This window comes from Arvicola amphibius, chromosome 5 (genome assembly GCF_903992535.2).
Source record: "Arvicola amphibius chromosome 5, mArvAmp1.2, whole genome shotgun sequence".
Lineage (NCBI taxonomy): Eukaryota > Metazoa > Chordata > Mammalia > Rodentia > Cricetidae > Arvicola > Arvicola amphibius.
Window position 1 is genome coordinate 11,381,297 of NC_052051.1, and position 19,955 is coordinate 11,401,251.

Genomic DNA, 19,955 nt, shown 5'->3' on the forward strand with positions numbered 1-19,955 from the left:
TACTAACATTCATCAGATATACAGTGACTCTACCCAAGGGATAGTAGGTTTATTACCAGAAATATCCTCAAACAGAATTTCCCACAGCCAGTTCTACAGAGAACCTGTAAATATTGCTGGCGAACTGTCAGGGCCAGGTGCCTGTTTGGGGAGTAGGAGGGGTCTTGAGCTGTCTGTTGTGAACCCCTCTGAAGGGGGCTCAAGTTGGTAGTTTTGGGTTAGTAGATGAGCAGCTGTATGTACCTGGACCTCTCTGTGAGTGTAGGTACCAGCTACCACCGTGGACAGCTGGCTCTGTCTGTAGCCAACCGTGGAGGAGTACACATGGAAGTGGGGTTGAATAAGAAATAGTATTGAGTCGAGTGGTGGTGGCATATACCTTTAATCCCAGCGCTCAGAGGCAGGCAGATCTCTGTGGGTTCGAGGCCATCTTGGGCTACAAGAGCTAGTTCCAGGACAGGCTCCAAAGCTACAGAGAAACCCTGTCTTGAAAAACCAGGAAGGAAGGAAGGAAGGAAGGAAGGAAGGAAGGAAGGAAGGAAGGAAGGAAGGAAGGAAGGAAGGAAGAAAGGAAGGAAGGAAGGAAAAGAAAGAAAGAAAGGGTATTGAATAGCCAGGGAGTGTTGCACACACCTTTAATCCCAGCACTTGGGTGGCAGAGGTAGGTGGATCTCTGTGAATTCAAGGCTAGCCTGATCTACAGAGCTAGTTCCAGGACAGAAAAACCCTGTCCCGAAAAAAAAAAAAAACCAAAAAAGAAAAGAAAAGAAAGAAATAGTGTTGAACGTCACTGGGGGACAGTTTGAACCCAGTCCAAAGGAGAATTTTCTTTACAGATGGTAGTGTCTTACAGATTGCCTGTGTTCTTGGAAACCATTGTTTCTGGACAGTGTTAGATGGTACTGATCCCAGGCAGGCTGATTCTGAATCTGTGTCAGTTTCTTTTTGTTTGACAACATTTGCCTTCTTGGTCTTTTATGTTTTCCAGGGTTGAGCATGTTCCTGTGGTTAAACAGAAAATCTTTACTGGTGTTTGCCTGTGTGAATTCCTTCCTTCCTTCCTTCCTTCCTTCCTTCCTTCCTTCCTTCCCTCCTTCCCTTTCCTTTCCTTTTCTTTCCTTTTTTTTTTAAGTTTTTTTTTTTTTTAAATTTGTTTTATGTTTAAGTGTTCTTTCCGCATGTACTCCTTTATTCCAGAAGAGGGCATCAGATCCCTCTATAGATGGTTGGTGAATATTGAACTCAGGTCCTCTGAAAGGAAGAACAGCCAGTGCTCTTAACCGTTGAGCCATCTCTCCAGCCCCCATGTAAATTTCTTAGTAAAATGACAAGACTCATTCAGGAGACAGTATTCACAAACTATTAATAAAACAGATTGCAAACCAATTTATCTATCTATCTATCTATCTATCTATCTATCTATCTATCTATCTATCTATCTATTTTTGATTTTTCAAGACAGGGTTTCTCTGTAGCTTTGGAGCCCGTCCTGGAACTAGCTCTGTAAACCAGGTTGGCCTCGAACTCACAGAGATCCACCCACCTCTGCCCCCTGAGTGCTGGGATTAAAGGCGTACGCCCCCACTGCCCAGCCAATTTAAATTTTTAATTAGAATTTATTTACTGCTGGATGGTGGCGGTGCACACCTTCAATCCCAGAACTTTGGGGGCAGAGGTGAGTGGATCTCTGTGAGTTTGAAACCAGCCTGACCTAGAGAGTGGGTTCTAGGACAGCCAGGGCTATACAAAGAAACCCTGTAAAAAAATTAATTTACTTATGGGATATGACAGTTTTCAAGAGCCAGGTCTTGACAGTGGTCAAGATTGGCCAGAAGGACCTTCATCCAGTGAGTCATCTTGACCCCAAAGCCAAGCTTAAAGGTGTACCCTGAACTGCAGAAGAGTCAAAGCAAGCTGAATCCTAACAAACACACACATATTTACATCTCTCTGTTCTAGCTGCTTCACACTTTAAGACTGCCTCAAACTAATGGGCTACAAGCTGGAATTGTAAGCCAAGCAAAGCCTTTCTGCTCTAGGTTGTTTGTCAGGATGTTTTTTGTTTGTTTGTTTGTTGCTTTGTTTTTTTAAAATTTTTTGTTCCATCAGCAGAAACAACTGGGACAGAAAGGGAAGGCTAGCATTGAAGGCTCCCTTCAGAACTGTGTTGACCCAGGTTTGAAGGTTTATTGAGATTTTATATGTCAAAAAAAAAAAAAAAAAAAAAAAAAAAAACCAGAACACTGTGTATCAGTAGCAGCCCCAGCAGAGCAGGAGATTTGTGTGGCTAAGCCTAGAAAGGTCCATCTGACAGTTTTCTGCAGGAGAAAAATATTGCCGGTTTCATCTAGCGTCATCCTAGTAACCACTGTATTTAAGTACATGGCCCCTCTGTGACTTCACAATGGAACAGGATGCTAAAACTTAGTTGTAAGAGAAAAATAAATAGCTGTAGCTGGGGAAAGTGGCACATACATATAGTCCCTTGTGAGCTCAAGGCCAGTCTGAACTACATAGCCAGTTTAAGGTTGACCTGGGTTTTATAGGGAGACCCTGTCTCAAAAGAACCAGAGCAGGGCTGGGGAGATGTCTCATTGGGTAAAGTACTCTGTGTGTAAGCACGAGGACCCCAGTTCAGCACCCACATTAAAGGCTGGGTGTGAAGTTGGTTGTGGTAGCGCACACCTTTAATTCCAGAGGGAGGCAGAGGCAGGTGGATCTGTGAGTTTGAGGACAGACAGGGCTACACAGAGAAACCCCGTCTTAAAACAGAACAAAAGGCTGGGTGCGGTTAGTGTGCACCTGCAATCCCAGCAGTGAACAGGTAGAGACAGGAATCGATTCCCCAGACCTCACTGGCTGGTCAGCTTATATAGTTGGTGAGGGTTTAGCTGTAGACCCTGTCTTTAAAAATAAGGTAGAGAGAGATGGTAGGTGAACACATGTTGCTGACCTCTGGCCAAGTTACTTCTCATCCCCCACAAATCCAAACCAAACCAAAAGCCCTTAGTGGTAGAGCCAGGGTACAGTGGTTTCTCCTACCTCATCAATGACTGCTAAAGGTGCTTAGAGGTCACTGCTGTGTAGATAGATTCTTACCTCTTTGGTTCCTTAGGGAGAGTAAGAGAGATAAAGAATTAATACACAGTTCTCAGGCGGCTGATGCTCCTTGTAGCAGTGTGTTTCCAGGTGTACCCTTGAGCTAGCAGCATTGGTGTCACCTGTGAGCTTGTTACAACTTATATATAGGTTCAGCCCTGGCTGCCCTAGTTCACGTGCCTGGGGGCAGATGCAGGAAACTGGCTTTCTGAACTCTCTTTGGGGAAAGAGCAAGGAAGAATGACATGGCTATGCCAATGGAGCCCCTCTGCTAGCATTACCTTTTCAGAACATGGGGTGGGTTTGTCTGCAGTACCTAAGTACTTTGAATTCTTCCATAAACATTTGTCTGGGGACAGAGATGGTTCAGTTGGTAAAGTACTTCCAAAGGTCCTAATTTCCATCTGTAGCATTCACGTGAAAATGCCAGGTATGCCTTGTGCCTGTGATCTGAGCACCGGAGCACTGGAGATATGAGAGTCCCTGTTACTCACTGGCCATGCAGTCTTGCTTAATTGGTAAGCTTCAGGCCAAAAAGAAGCCCTTTTTCAAAGGAGATGGATGGCATTTTTGAAGATAACAGCCTCTAGCCTTCACTCACGTACGCCCACCAGCACCCATTGAAAGAAGAGCAGCTTGTTTTTAAGGTGATTTCTGACATTTGATGTGGAAGTGGAGGAAAACAAGGTTATGGGAACATGGAACAATGCCACAGAAGCAAGCAAGAGATCTGATAGGAAGTTTAAACTCTCCCTTTTAATGGATGAACTGTAGGCAGCTCTCCTGATGTGACCCTGCACTGCACTGCACTGCACTGCAAGTTGGAAATAGAAAATGTCTTGTGCACAAGCTTCTCAGAGCTATGTCTTAAAGATTCTGAAGTTCAAGCTAGTGATGGTGGTGGACACCTTTAATCCCAGCACTTGGGAAGCAGAGGCAGGTGAGTCTCTGTGAATTTGAGGCCAGTCCAGGAGGCCAGTCCACAGACTGAGTCCAGGACAGCCAGGGCTCTACATAGAGAGACAGTCTCGAAAAACTAAGACTTGAAGTTCTCTAGCCCCTTGGAGAACGAACCCTATGTTTATTCTGTTCTTGGAGGGTGGAGTGGGCAGCACAGAGCATTAACTAGATACTGCCAGCTCCATTCCGAAGGTGCTAGGTGCCTGGGATTTCCACACTACACACTGAGCTGTCCTACTGCTTTGTCCCTACTCACGGTGTAGCATCAGACTCTGACTGGAATGGAGTGAACTGCAGTATCCCTTCAGTTGTTACTGCCCGATGTGTGTCACCAAGATACAGCTTGTTGAGCCAGAATTGCTAGCCCAAGGCCATGTGTGCTGAGCCCAGAGGAGTGCCAAGACAGACAGCAAGCCTTGTACTACAGCCTGAGGCCACATTAGAGGCCAGCCAGGCATTGAAGATTCCACCTCAGACCCTAGCAGGGAGGGCTTGTAAATGCCACCCCCCATCCCGGGTCAGGCAGTCCTCCCTTTGAGAGGGAGTGGTGAGTCTTTGAGTGGGCTGCCAGGAAAGGAGGATTATGACTTCTGGGGTGTGACTCCCTCCTGGAGCAGCCACAGGAGCACAGGGTAACAGTGGCTTGCCCATCCACTGCTCACAGTACACTTTAGTTTACTCACATTACCTGAAGAACACTCAGCTGTGCTTGCCTTACTGTCTTGGGTGGTGGCAGACTGGGCAGGGCACCTTCCACTGTTCTTCAGTTTTTTGAAGGGACGCAGAGCTTTTAGTGCCTGGGGAGCAGAGTGGCCTGTGGCTTCTTTCTGAGTGACACCAAGTGTAAAGTGGGTGTGCTGAGAACAGAGATCTTTGCAGGTGTTTCCACTGGTCTGTAAAGGTCTTTCTGATTGTCATGGTGCTAGAGGGCACTGTGAAGGCTTGCCCACCAAGTGGAACATAACTGTACTTTATGCTTATCTACGACTTGGGATTGGCTGAAATTCCCCTGAGCCCTACTGGTCACCAAGAACTGTGAGTGTCCTGAATCCAGGGTGGAAAGCTTTAGAGCTGAAGGAGGTTAAGTTGTGTAATAGATACTTTCACCCCTGCTTTTTACTCACTTCTTCTCTATCCTCTTTTCCACAGTGAATACCTACCTCTTCATGGTGCAGGCTCAAGGCATCCTGCTTCGGGACAATGTGAGGACCATTGGTGCCCAGGTGTATGAGCAGGTGGTCCGAAGCGCCTATGCCAAGAGGAACAGTAGCCTGAACGACTCAGGTAAGCTCTAGTGAAGAGAGCCTTATGGAATGTCTGAGAGAGGCAGGGAGACTGAGTCATTCATCCCCAAAAGAGTGTTGAGAGAGGGATTGGCTGGGAGTCATCGCTCCTGCTCAGGGCGGCTAGAAGGCTGCATTTTCATTCTGAACTCAAGGTTGTGTTTCAGAACATGGCTTCTTGCTTTGCTTTTGAGACAGTGTCTCCCTGTGTAGCCCTAGCTGGCCTCAAACTCTGAGTTACACCTGCCTCTGCTTCTCAAGTGCTGGGATTAAAGGTGCTCACCATTACATACAGCCTTAATTTTTTTTTAATTTATTTTTGTTGGGGCATGAATATGCCATGGAGTAAGTACAGAAGTTGGTTCTCTCCTTCCACCAAGTAAGTCCTAGGAGTCGAACTCAGATAATCAGACCTGGTGGCAAAAGTCCATTTACTCACTAAATCATCTTACTTGTCTTGATTTCTTACCTTCTTTCAAATTACGTGTGTGTGTGTGTGTGAGAGAGAGAGAGAGAGAGAGAGAGAAAGAGAGAGAGAGAGAGAGAGAGCGCTTCAGCACGTGTGTAGGTGGTGCACACAAAGGCCAGAAGAGAGTATTGGATCCCTTTAAGCTGAAGTTCTAAGTGGGTATGAGCCGGCCTTCCACCCTCCTTAAGGAACCCATTGGAGAACCCGAGAAGAGGAAACTAGAACTTTCAAAAATGAGGTTCAGTCCTACATAAAGTGTGAAAGTCATCCAGTGGCGCCAGTGAAAGACCTGGGGGATGAGGCACTGTCACAGCAAGGAGGTGCCTCCTCTTCTCTGAGAGGTGGTGCAGAGGGAGGACACAGTGCTGAGTCAGAAGCAATTCCATGTGAAACCGAGGGAGTAGATGAGAACGACTCCAAAAAACATCATCACCTTTCACACTCCTCAGCTATGACTGATGTTTATGGCATCTTCAGATTAACACCAAACATTGCTCTAAATCCAGTTATGCCAAGTAATTGGGAGACTGTAGGACAAGAAGAGGCAAGGCATGCAGGCCGTAGAAAGGAAGTGCAGTGGCCTTCCTCATCTAGAGTAAATGCATAGAAGCAGGTTAGCAGGATTAGCTGCTTGGCTGTGAACAGTGCAGATGCCAAGGAAGCTGGTCAGAGGTTCAAGGCGCTGGTAAAATAGGAGGTGTGTGTGTGGAGGGGGGGTCTTCTGTGCTGTTTAGACTTCCTTCTGGTTCCCACTGGCTATAAACTGAGTATCAGAAACCCACAGTGCTGATGCACGTGGGAAGGGAGCCATTACAGCAGTCCCCTCCTGTGAGTGGCTTCATATTTATAGCTGCAGCACTGCACCACCTGCTCCCACCAAGCTACAAAAGCTTCTGAGGAGCTGAAGGAGTCAGCATACTAGTGCCTTGCTGAGCCGCCTTTCTCTTCTCTTCCTAGATTATCATCTGGACTTGAACCACAGTGAAGCCTTCCCCCCAACCACGACATTTCTTCCTGAAGATTTCACCTACTTTGCCAACCACCCTTGCCCAGAGAGGCTCCCTTCCATGAGTAAGTAGATCCGGCTTGCCTCAATGCTTCAGGCAACTAACTAGTTACTTAACTTCTGGTTAACTAATGCGGAAGGGAGAATGTGACCAGCTGGCTTCTCTGACTTTGGATAGTGACAGGCTTCCTGCCCTGCAGGAATTCCTTGTACCTCAGCTTCTCTTCAGCCGAACCTGCTGCTGTTGACCCACATAATCAATGGTGCTGTGTTCTGCCCTTTGTGATGGCCTTCATGAGGTGTGCTGGAGAAAGAGCCGGCCATGACTTTGTCATTTAGTGTAAATTGCCCACTGCTTATAACTGGTTTGATACAATAAACCCCTTTACCCACCTTCTTCTTCTGTGTTATGCTTTGTTCCCATGTGTGCCCCCCCCCCCGCCCTCCCCATACTTCTTGTCCATCCCACTCTGGCTAGTTGCTAAAGGTTATTTTCTTTTTGTTGTTTTTATTTTGTTTTTCGAGGTAGGGTCCTGGAACTCCCTTTGTAGACGAGTCTGGTTTCGAACTCACAGAGATCCACCTGCCTCTGCCTCCTTTGTGTTGGGATTAAAGGTGTATGCCACCACATCCCAGCAAAAGTTATTTTCCTAACAAAATGCTGGTTTAAAAAAATTAAAGCCATTCATCAGTATGGCTATAGGATCTGGCCATTTCTGGCTCCCTCTCCTCAGCTGCCCAAGGAACTAGCTGGGGGCGTCTTCCTGGACACCTGGGAACCCCTCTAGAGTCAAGTCTCTGCCAACCCTAGAATGGCTCCCTTAATTAAGATATATATTTCTCTGTTCCCACATCCACCCTTCCTATATCCCAACCATCCTATTCCCCAAGCTCTTCCCATCCTCCACACTTTTCTCTCCCCATCTCCCCTTACCCCCATCCCACCCCACCCCCAAGTTCCCAATTTTTGCCCGGCAATCTTGTCTACTTCGGCGGACATTGAGGGCAGCTGAGAAGCCAAGGACAATGGCACTGGATTTTGATCCTACTACATATACTGGCTTTGGGGAGGCCTAGCCTGTTTGGATGCTCATCTGCCTAGACCTGGATGGAGGGGGGAGGACCTTGGACTTCCCACAGGGCAAGGAACCCTTACTGTTCTTCGGACAGGAGAGTGAGGCGGAGTAGAGGTGGGGAGGGGGAGGTAAATGGGAGGTGGGGAGGAGGCAGAAATTTAAAAAAATAAAATAAATAAATAAACTTCAGCTAGTCAAAAAAAAAAAAATCAAGCCATGCATGGTGGCCACACCTTTAATTCCAGCATTAGTACTCCTAGCTGTTCTGGGACTCACTCTGTAGACTAGGTTAGCCTGGAACTCACAAAGATAGGTCCTCCTGCCGCTGCAGCCCTGGGGACTAGAATCAAAGGCCTGTGCCCTATTCCTGGCTTCCCTGGCACTTACAGTTGCCATGGTTTGTGCTCTGAGTTTGGGCACTATTACTCAGAACCCCTACTCACTGGTGGCTGGGGTGAGACAGGCAGCTGGCCTGAATGAGCTGCCAAGCCTGTGGAAGGGCGAACAGTGAGTGTATTGAGTGAAATGGAGTTCCCTGTGGCGGGGGGGGGGGGGGGGGGGAGGGCTTGAAAAGAGCTGCCTCCCCTTGACTTCAGGGTCACTGTTCCTTCCCCACCTTGGCAGGAGCCAACCTCTAAGGTATTGTCCCTTTATTACACTTCTTTGTCAGATGGCAGTGACACCCTAAAGGGCAGAGAGATGGGAAACAGCACGGCCAGGGCTCAGCCTGGGAAAGTTTTAATTGTTTTTTCTCTCTGCGTGTCCAGAGGGCCCGATAGATATAAACATGAGTGAGATCAGAATGGACGATATTCACGAGCTCTTCTCCAGAGACCCAGCCATCAAGCTTGGAGGTCACTGGAAGCCTTCGGACTGTGTGCCTCGATGGAAGGTGGGCTGTGAGTCAGACCGCAGGTGTTAAGAACACATCTGGGGTTCAAGAACTGTGACATCTGGGAACTTGCACTCTGCCTCTCATTTTCAAGAAATGAGTTTCCCCAAGCACTTTCCTGCAGCCAGAGAGATTGACAGCACCCTGTTGGTGTGTGGCAGCACTGAACCCCTTTTGTTCCCAGGCAGGATTATTTGTGGGAGAGAGGGTCAGTAAGTCAGCTGACATATTTGTGGACTGTGTCTTTGCAGAGCCAGTGCTTCCTGTCTGGTCTCCCAAGTTACTGGAAGATAACCTGACTGTAGTGCAGTTCTCCAGCTGAACCCTTGGGTCTTTGTAGGGTGACTGTAGTCAGGAGAGGAGGCGGAAGCTAAAGGCCATTCTTTGACAAGTGCTTGATAAAGTGCTTGGATGTTGCTGATGCTGTGAGGGGCAGACCATGACACAAGCCACTGGATAAGCTGAGTGTACAGCAGCAAGTGTGCACAGATAACCATTGTAGAATGAGCTCTATGCAGCATTGAGGAGCTTCACTCACTTTGTGTTGGCATACTTCGAGAGAGACCTTTGTGCTGGGTCACCTTGGGTCTATCTGCCACCTAGAGCTACAGTCTAGATAGGATCCAGGTAGTTCCATGGTGCCATTGCTCGCATAGGCCAGCATTAGAGAATGTCGGGGGGGGGGGGTCTCAGCACTCCCTAAGGGTTGCTTATCTAGGGGTTTCCAACTGTGTAGCAATGTAGAGAACTAACTGGGCAGCTAGACCAACAGCTAACTGGTGGCTCCCTGTTCTGTGATTCACTGCAGGTGGCCATCCTCATCCCCTTCCGGAACCGCCATGAGCACCTCCCAGTCCTCCTGCGACACCTGCTCCCAATGCTTCAGCGCCAGCGCCTGCAGTTTGCCTTCTATGTGGTTGAGCAAGTGAGTGACATTTAGTTTCCTTCTCTCTCTTCTGAGCCCACAATCTGGAAAGCAGCAAGTGACACTGTTCTTCAGTATAAAGAGTCCAGGGTGGCACTGTCCCCATGAGCTTGGCCCTCCCACATCAATTGTTAATTAAAAAAATGCTCCATAGACTTGCCTACAGGCCAGTCTTAGGGAGTTATTTTCTTAATTAAGGGTCCCTCTTTGTTGGGTTTGAGCACCCACCTTTAATCCCAGCACTCGGGAGGCAGAGGCTGGCAGATCTCTGTGAGTTCAAGGCCAGCCTGGTATACAGAGTGCATTCCAGGACAGCCAGGGAGGGCCGTTACACAGAGAAACCTGTCTCAAAAAACAAAACAAAAAAGTCTGTATTCCTACATATGTGTGTCAAGTTGACAAACATCAAAACCATCCAGCACCTCCCTTGCCCCTGTCCTGAATGTATGTTTTGGTATTAGCCTGGGTAAGAAGGTTAACATGTAGTTAAGTAGGCCATAACTGGTGTGAACTGGTTTCTACCTGCCACAGCATTTGTAATCCTCAGATAGTCATCCCTGGAGATTTCAATGACTATTGTAGTGGGACCTTCAAAATAAAGAGCTGAGATGTGTGAGCAGCATAGATTGAGACTTGTTAGTGCCCGGCCTGTTTTCTGTATATCCCATGGCTGTAGGCCTCCGTCTTCAGCCTCGGCTTGTGTCAGTGCAGCGCTCTCTGAAGAAACAAGACAGAATCCAGTGGACTCCCTGGGTGACTGTGGGCTGAGTAGTGCTGCAGTCCCTGTGGGCTCAGTGGTCTGTCCATTTGGCTCCTAGGAGCCCTTTGGTGTGCAGCAAAGGCAGTAGGTCTTTGCTTCAAGATCCTTTTTTTTTTTTTTTAGGTTGGTACCCAGCCCTTTAACCGAGCCATGCTTTTCAATGTCGGCTTTCAAGAAGCCATGAAGGACTTGGATTGGGACTGCCTGATCTTCCATGATGTGGATCACATACCCGAGAGCGACCGCAACTACTATGGCTGTGGACAAATGCCCAGGCACTTTGCAACCAAACTGGACAAATACATGTACCTGTGAGTGTCTCCTGCTCCCAAAGGCCAGTCACAGAAATGAGATGCAGCTGGCTGTGACAGCTGTGTCAGCTGATAGGTGACTTGTAAAGTGTAGTGCTGTGTGCAGGAGCTCAGCAGTGAGCAGGCATGAGGTGGAAAGTGGGTTAGTAGTGTGACTGGGGATCAGGGGCAAAATGTTTGAGTGGTGGTGACCAGTGTGGAGTGACCGAACGCTGAAGATGGCCATGGTTGCACAACTCCATTCATGCTGAGTAAATTCTGTGCTCTGTCACTCACTGCACAATAAAGTTGTTGCAGACCAGTTGGGAGCTTGGAGTAGTGTTCAGTTTTCTTGCCTGGCTGTGTGAGCCTCCAGGTTCCATCCCTGCAGTGCAGGAAAACAAAGACAAAGTCATCAGGAAATTCAACTCTAGATCTTCTAACGTGACTGTCCTTCCTTCAGGCTTCCCTACGCAGAGTTTTTTGGTGGAGTGAGCGGCCTGACTGTAGAACAGTTTCGGAAAATCAATGGCTTTCCTAATGCCTTCTGGGGCTGGGGTGGAGAAGATGACGATCTGTGGAACAGGTATTCACCCCCGTCCTACCTCACCCTGCCACAGTGTCCACCAGGAGCTATATGTGTCACCCAGTGTCCTTGAGGCCACATTGGAAAGAACCATATACACAGTAACATGTCAGCCAGCTGTCGGTGTGAGGCTGGTGGGTGTTTCCCGTGTGCCCCCACCACATTACACAGCAGCTCCACCCAGCCCTCTGATGGGATTCTTGGAGTGACTGTCTTATTTTCTTTCATGATGGAGATGAATAGTTGTGACTATTTGGAGTTTGTTTTAAAAATTATAGTTATAACATTAAATAACAAAAGAAAAACCCTTCTAACCAAACTAAAAATATATCACTACTTTCTATGAAGGCAACTATTCTCAATTTCTCCTTTGATATATAAAAATAAGCAAATGACAGATTAATAATCTTTTTATAATGACATGTATGAGGGCTGGAGAAATGACTCAATGACTCAGCAGTTAAGAGCACCTATTGTTCTTCCAGAGCACCTAAGTTTGGTTCCCAGCACACACATTGGGCAACTCAGAGCTGTCTGTAACTCTAGCTCCAGAGGACCCAGTGCCCTCCTCTGTAGGCACCTGTACTCACTGGCACATACCCACACACAGACATAGAAACACACGCACATAATTAAAACGTAAGATTAATTTGGGGCTGGAGAGATGGCTTGCTGATTTAGAACACTTGGTGCTCTTGCCAAGGTCCTGGGTTCAATTCTAGCACTGACATGGCAGCTCACAACTCTCTATTATAACTCCAATTCCAATGGATCTGATGCCCTCTTCTGACCTCCAACAGTACCAAGCTTGCACAAGGTGCTTATACATAAAGAAAAAAAAGTGTTCAATACTTTGTTAGAAAGAAAGAGAGTAATAGTAGGGTGTGGTGTATCCCAGCACTTGGGAGGCTGTGGAGACGAGAGTTCTCTGACTTCAAAGCCAGACTACCTAGTAAGACATAGAACAGGGGAGGGAAGAAGTTTGTGCATCGTAAAATTCATATGCAAATAAAAATAAATTGCCCCAGTCTATGCACCCCAGAACAACTTTGTTGCCATTTCAGTTTGTCTTTAAAACATGGTGAGTGAACCACATCAGATCTGTGTCAGTTTATCAGACCCATAAATGTCAGTCACCACAGTCTCAGGGTAAGTGTCACTGCTTGGGGCTGGGTGATGTAAGTGTTAGAAACACACAGTGTCTTGTGTGGGATGCCGTCTGAAGCTTACACAGCTTCCTGCTGGCATGTTTAGCCTTCAGTGTTCCCATGCATGCAGGTGGTAATTTAATAGATTGTCTCATTCCCACTGGTATTTAGGAAAAGGTCTTTGAAATAAATTTGGTCTGAATGTGATGTGTTAGGGCTCTTGAGCCATGCTATAGCAATGTTCCCATGTTCCCTGTGGTTCTCTGTGCACTCTATGCCCATGTTAGTGGAACCTCCCAAAGCAGAGGGGTGGAGTGCCTGGTGACCTGTTCACAGATGTGTCCCTGTGGTCTGTAGCTGCATGCAGGTGAAGACTTGAGGTGGGTGTTGGGGTCATCCTCAGTGGCTCTCCACCTTGTGTTTTCAGACAGGGTCCTTCATTGAAGCTGGAGTTTGTCAGTTCAGCTAGGCTGACTAGCCCTGAACTTGAGTCAGCTGTCCATTTCCCTCTCCCCTTTCCAGTGCTGGGATTATAGACACACAACACTGCTCAGCTCTTCCGTGGGTTCCTGTAGATCCAAACTCAAGTTCTTATGCTTGCATGGTTGGCGCTTTATCAGCTGAGCCATCTCCCTAGTCCCTTATACCATTGTTTTCAATAGCAGTTACATGGTCTTGCCACAGACAGAAATCCTAGTTAGTCTTTTGCTGGTGGGCATTTGATGGGAGTATGCCATCCTTTGTTCACATGTGGAGGCATCGCTCCAGATTAATGAAATGCCTAGTGTGACTACACAGTCAAGAAACACATTGTGACAGCTGCTGGGGTATGGCTCAGGGATGGAGCACTTTCCTAGCATGCGCACACACACACACACACACACACACACGCACACGTACACAGAGAAAGAGCTGGGGAGATAGCTCAGTTGTTAAAGTGCTGAGTTTGATCTCTGAAACCATGTATTTTTTGCTTTTTTTGAAAGCTGGGTCTGGTGGCTGCATTAATTATTTTTCTGCTGCTGTGAAAAGCACCATGACCAAGGCAACTCATAGAAGAAAGTTGATTTGGGCTTATGGTTCCAGAGGGGTGAGTGTCCATCATGGCAGGGAGGCAGCAGGCATGGTGACCAGAGCAGGCTGCTGAGAGCACACATCCTCAGCCTCAAGCATGAAACAGAGAGAGCAAACTGGAAATGGTTTAAACCAAAGCCTGCTCCCAGTGGCTGACTTCTTCCAGAAAGGCCACACCTTTTAAGCCTCCCCAAACTGTACCATCATCTGAGGACCAAGAGTTCAAATACTGAAACCTAGGGGGACATTTCTCATTCAAACCACCATAATAGCATATGCCTTTGATCCCAGCCCTGGAGAGGTAGAGGCTGGAGGATCTCTGAGTTCCAGGTCAGGCTGGTCTATATAGGGAGTTTCAGGCTAGTCAGAGCTACAGTGAGATCTTGTCTCAGAAAAGGTTGTTGATCTCTGTAGCACATGCCTATAATCTCAGCAGTGGGAAAGTGGAGCCAACAGATCCCCTGGGCTAGCCAGCCACAGCCTAGCCCATGTGGTGAGCTTCAAGACAGTAGGGGACCTTATTTCCAAAAAGAAAAATGTCATAGTGCCTGAGGAATGACATGCAAGGTTGTCATCTGACCTCTCCAAGCACATGCATGTAAAGACACACACACACACACACACGAAATGTTAGCATGTTAAAATAAATGTCAAATCAGTTATATGAGTGAGAAGGTACTTGGACATTGTTGGAGAAACTGTGAGGTCTTTAGAGTTTGCTAATCTCTGGGTCTTCAACATCTCACTGCTGTCTCTTTGGTTTTGGGCAGGGTACAGAATGCGGGCTATTCTGTGAGCCGGCCAGAAGGGGACACAGGAAAATACAAGTCCATTCCTCACCACCATCGAGGAGAAGTCCAGTTTCTTGGAAGGTTGGTATTGTTTATCTGGTTGTACCACCCCTCTGCCCCTGCAGTGTGACTAGGTGTCACAGGTGTCTGTTCTGATTAGCCGAGGTAGACATTTTGCATGACCATTGGTGAGATTTAGATATTTGGGTCTCCTATGCAACCTGAGAGAGTTGGTGTCACCTCCTGCTAAGCCCTGCCCTGTGAAAGTGTCTCCAGGGGAGTATCAGGGCTCTCTAACTTGGCTGTTTTTTGTCCCCTCCTCTGTTTGAAATCTCTTTCTGGGGCTTTTCCACTCTGATCTTGGGTCAGTCTCTTGAGCCTCTGTTTCCTTTGGCCTGAGGCGTTAGATGAGATGCTGTAAAGCTGGTGAGGCAGCTGTCCTGACTGTGTGGGGCTGGGATGCTGGCTCTGAGTCCCTCTCTGTCCTTGGCTTTCCAGGTATGCTCTGCTGAGGAAGTCAAAGGAGCGGCAAGGGCTAGACGGCCTCAACAACCTGAACTACTTTGCAAACATCACATACGACGCCTTGTATAAAAACATAACTGTGAACTTGACACCCGAGCTGGCTCAGGTGACTGAGTACTGAGATGTGGAGAGAAGTCGTGTCCACCTACCCACCACCCCTCAGAAGCGCTATGATGCGCCGTCCTGGGGGTCAACACAGGACGAGGACAGAGAGAGTGGTGTGCAGGACCATAGGGTTCCAGAAAACTGTCACAGAGCACACGCACAAAGGCCTTCGCTGTAGGCCCAAACAGGGACAGGCGGCTTGGGGACACCTCTCATCAGCACTGGCTTCATTCTACAAGACAGATGCCTGCCCTGCTGCTCTCTTCTGTCCCCACCCCAGGGCCAGGCTAGGTGCCCCTCCGATAGATGGATGGCCAGACCCAGAGGCCACCATGGCCAGCCACCCCTGGCTTGAAGCAAGAGGACTGCCACACCGTTCTCTGCATCTCTGGTGTTCTCTTTGGTTCTCATTTTGTTTGATTTTGGGGAGAATTTTTTCTTTCTTTTCTCTTTCTCTTTTTTTCTTTTCTATCCTTTTTTCTTTCTTTCTTTCTTTTTTTTTTTTTTTTTTTTTTTTTAAGAAAATTAGCTGCATTGGGTGGGAACTAAGGGCGGAGGGGAGGGACCTGGGGTGATAGGCACATAACAGTCACTTCTTGAAGAAGTGTAGTTGTAAATAAGCCATGTAAAATGCCTTTTTAAAATTTAATTTTATAGCTGGCTCCACTTCAGAGTGAGGGCTTCGTATATTAGATCACCTTGGGTGGCAAACATAACTGAGTTAACCACATAGTTGGAGAGTGTCATCGCCCAAATCCCTGTCATTTCGGAAGGGGCAGAGCAAAGAACCTGTCACTACAGCCCCTTCACTCCTCCCTCCCCTCCAGAGACTTAACAGCTAAGCAGGGACTGCTCTTAGGGCCACAGTGCTCTCTGCTCTTCCAGACCCCTCAGTGCCAGGGTATGTGGCAGCTGGGCGAGGCAGGGTGCAGGGCTATCACTCCAGTGTGAAAGGCAGGAGCTGATGAACAGGAAGTTTGAGGCCGTTGGGGGATACATAGCAAGTTCCAGGCCAACCTGAGCTGTGTAGCAGGATCCGCGCCTCCCTCCCACCCCCCCAGGAGGGGGTAGCACTGTGCGGACCCAGATCTCTGGACTTTGTTTTTTCCTTCAACATCTCAGAGTGCCTGTTGGGTGATGCTCCTCTTTCTTTTGAACTTGGCCAGTTTCTCAGAGCTGTGCCTGCATGACCAGCTGGCTTCAGTGGTTGCTCTGTTTTCCTTTTTTGGTTTCTGGGAAGATGCTGTGTTGTACTAACAAGCAATTGATTGGGAAGGGCTTGGTCAAGGAGTAGGTGGCACTGGGGTGCTGTGTGTCAGCTAGGATCCAGGTGAGATCTCACCAGAGCTTTGACAGGCAGCCAGCAGAGGTCGCCCCTGCTTCCTGATGGCAGTTCCTAAACTGCAGTCAAAAGGGTTCTTCCTTCCTGAGCCAAAGCCCCTTCCTGTGTCTGCCTTTGCTGTGGCCCTCTCCCTACAGCAGGGATCTGTGTGTGGTGAGGAGTGCTCTCTTTAGACCTCCAACTTCTGTTCTTTGCCTTTTTTGCCTTCAGCGCCCTCGATGTTCATGGTTTACATAAGTGGGTGTGGGGTGTGTAAATATGTGGGGTTGGGGTTTTGCATCGCACAAAGTTGGTTCTGTGGACATATGATCCCCACAGACTGTGGGAGTGATTGGCCAGGCCTTGTTTTTTTTCTTTCTTGTTTTTGTTCTTTTTGTAGAATAGAGTGGTATCTAGGGAACAGATGGCATTGCAGAATGCTTCCCGCTCGTATGAGAGAGCAGGTGCCTGCCCTTGAGAGCGCTGGTGAGCTGCGTCATCTGTTTGCACTGGGCAAGGAGCTGCACGGCTGCGTTGACTTGCCTTTGTCGTCTTACGGTACACAGCAATAAAGATTGTGTTGGTCCCCAGTCCAGACCCTCTGCCCTTCTCGTTAGTTTTGAAGTGCTGGGCATGAAACTCATGGCTTCGGCATGCTAGTGAGTGCTCTGCCACTGAGCCATGGGCCCAGCCCTCGCTCCCCTCATTCTCCTGTTTCTGCACTGAAGGCCAGGAACTGCTTTCACTGTGGCAGAGCCATGGTCCTTTGGAGGGGCTTCCAGAGAGGGACAGTGGTGCATGCCGCATGTGTCCCAATTGAAGCTCTGCCTTCTCACACTTGCCACAGGGTACTGCTTTGGGCCAAAGGCTGATACTTGATTTAAGAAAGAAACACCTATTTGGGGACAAAAGAAAAGGTCTTTTTACCGCTCAAAGTAGGGTCACTTATATTCTTTTGCAATCATGTCCAAGTTTGTTTTTAGTGTGGGCTCTTAGCGGGCACTGTCGATCATTGTCCACTAAGTCACATGCTGAGTGGGAACTGTCACAGTCAAAACCATACCACCAGGCCACATGTTAGTTAGGTCACGGGATGCTTAAAGGAAATGACAGCAAGGAGCGAGTATGACCTTGATGTATTGGCAGCTGAGATTATTCAGTGCTACAGATGAGTGACCCTCAAACCAGCCTTGCCCTTGACTGCCTTGTGTGTGGAAGGTTCCCCTTCACACAGGGTTTCTTTCGAGGGAGAGGGGTTTGCAAACCTTTGATTTTGCTGAAACAGGGACTCTTGTCAGCACCTCCCTTCCTCAGAGGCCAGTAGCATGTACCGACTGTACCCACATACCACTGATAAGGCATTGAACGCAGCTAGCTTATTCCATTGTTACTTCTGTTTGTTTTGAGCTTGCTCTCTGTTTAAAAGGTGCCAGGGGTACATTTTTGCACTGAAATCTAAAGATGTTTTAAAAACACTTTTCACAGAAGCAGTCCTTTGTCATTACATTGTTCACTCATGTGTTTGTACATTTTTGTATGTTAATTTATGAATGATTTTTTCAGTAAAAATACATATTCAAGAACCAAACTTCCATGGTTGTCTCTCTCTCTCTCTATAACTGCCTTTCAGGGAGGTTCCCTCTCCTCTGTAGAACACCACACATGGGTGACAGTTTGGTTCTAGAACATTCCCTGTGGCCAGTTCTGGGTTGCTTTCTACCTGATTCTACTCACAGATTATGTGTATGTGTGTCTGTGGGTGTGGTTTTGCCTTGTTTTCCAGTTTCCGATAGCCGAGAAGGAAACTCGATAGGCTGGTCACGAACCTGTTCCATATAGGTACTTGAAGGTGACCTTGAACTTCTGATAGGTGTGCACCACCAGGTTTGTGTGGTGCTGGGGAAAGAACTCAAATTTAGTGCATGCTCGCCCAGCTCTTTCCCAGTGGAGCCCCAAGCCAGTCTTTCTTGCTATTTTACTTTATGAGTGCAGATGTTTGCCTAAATGAGGCCTGAAGAGGGCATTGGCTCACCTGGAACTGGAGTTAGAGATGGTCATGAGCCACCATATAGCTGGTGGGAACTGAACCCAGGTTCTTTGCAAGAAACTCTATGTACTTAGCCATTGAGCCATCTGTCCAGTGCCCCCATCCCCAGTATTTCCTTTTTTTTTTTTTTTAAACAATGGAGGACACAGCCCTGCACTTAGGCACTGGGAACAAGATAGATAAAATAAGAGACCTCTCAGAGCAAGCTGTCTGAGGTTCCAGGAAGCCGCGCCCAGTCCACAGGATGTGTTGGGAAGAAGGCCTGGCTGGTACTTGGCCGAGGAGGAAGCCTAGTGAAGTAGAGTTGGAGCTGGGTGACCTAAGCTGCATGTCCACAGCAGCAGAAAGCAGCAAAGCTGGTCAGGTCCTGTGGGTCAGGGAAGGAGGCTGGGCACATCCCAGGAGGAATGGAGTCAGGGCTGTGTACGGTAGAATCCCACAGCAGGTTCTAGGGATGTTAGCAGCCGAGGACTAGAAAAAAGCAAAGGCTGGTGCAGGTGTGATGGGGGAAGGAGGCTGGGCCAGGATCAGGGCTGGCCAGGCCTGGAGGATGGAAGAGTCCTTAGGAGCTGCCAGCTTCCCCACTTGCATGATACCATTTTCTGTATTGTGTTTTAAGGGGTTGGAGACCACAAAGCACAATAAGTGGACAGCTGTATGCTCTGGTGAGGGCATCAGGGAAGGGGCCATTGAGGCCTGGTGGGTCAGTCCCTCAGATGAATGGAGAGTTGGGACGGGGGAGGGGGGCTGAGAACCAAATTCATGGGGGATGGGGGCCACAGAGAACAAGAAGTGTGGTTGGGGTGGGGATGTGGGGCTGCCAACAGGAAGCATGGAGCTTTGGTGCACCCCTGGAGAGGTTTGGCAGGAGGGTCACAGGAGAGGGTAAGTCACAAAAGCGACAGGGGATGAAGGCTGGAACATGACAAATTGGTGGTGGGAAAGCCAGGTACTGTCCTCCATCCAAGGAAAGTAGCAGAAAGATCCAAGGGTGCTGGCCCTGAGGAGCTGGCTCAGTGCAGCAGAGGTCTCAACATCAATGGGAGGGGAGCCATTTTACTGGCAGATGTGACATCATGGGACAGGCTCCATCCAGTGAGCAGAACTGTAGCACGAGTATTAAAAACCCAGAGACGGGTGAAAGCTGAAGATCAGAGAAGCAGAGCAGTAAGCTGCTAGAGAGACCTTTTCCCTCTACCAATGCTCAGACCAAAGGGGCAATCCTCAGACTGCCCAGACTGAGCTGTGTCTCCACACTCCAATGAGTTCTCCTCCTCCCCCTCCCTCCCTCCCTTCCCCCTACCCCCTCCCTCCCTCCCTTCCCCCTACCTCCCTCCCTCCCTCCCTCCCTCCCACTCTCTCTCTCTCTCTCTCTCTCTGCTTTTTGAGACAGGGTTTCTCTGTCCTGGAAGTAGCTCTTGTAGACCAGGCTGGCCTCGAATCCACAAGGATCCACCTGCCTCTGCCTCCTGAGTGCTGGGATTAAAGGCATGCGCCACCACCGCCCGGCCTCCTGTCTCGTTTTTATATTTCTCTCTCCACTCAGCCATATCTCCACCTCTTTAGTACTGGGATTAAAGGTGTCTGACTCCCAAACA

General features: G+C 48.3%; 1 protein-coding gene across 4 annotated transcripts in view; it reads left to right on the top strand.

Annotated features, from left to right (window-relative positions):
- B4galt5 (beta-1,4-galactosyltransferase 5) overlaps positions 1-15,453 on the top strand; it is a 52,614-nt gene extending 37,161 nt beyond the window's left edge. For all 4 annotated transcript variants that reach the window (XM_038332111.2, XM_038332114.2, XM_038332113.2 and 1 more), the window contains exons 2-9: positions 5,209-5,343; positions 6,769-6,882; positions 8,661-8,785; positions 9,594-9,710; positions 10,594-10,781; positions 11,224-11,346; positions 14,339-14,440; positions 14,858-15,453. In XM_038332111.2, the coding sequence (XP_038188039.1) occupies positions 5,209-5,343; positions 6,769-6,882; positions 8,661-8,785; positions 9,594-9,710; positions 10,594-10,781; positions 11,224-11,346; positions 14,339-14,440; positions 14,858-15,005 (1,052 nt within the window). In that variant the 3' untranslated portion in view covers positions 15,006-15,453. The remainder of the gene's footprint in view (positions 1-5,208; positions 5,344-6,768; positions 6,883-8,660; positions 8,786-9,593; positions 9,711-10,593; positions 10,782-11,223; positions 11,347-14,338; positions 14,441-14,857) is intronic.
- Positions 15,454-19,955: the final 4,502 nt, after the last annotated feature.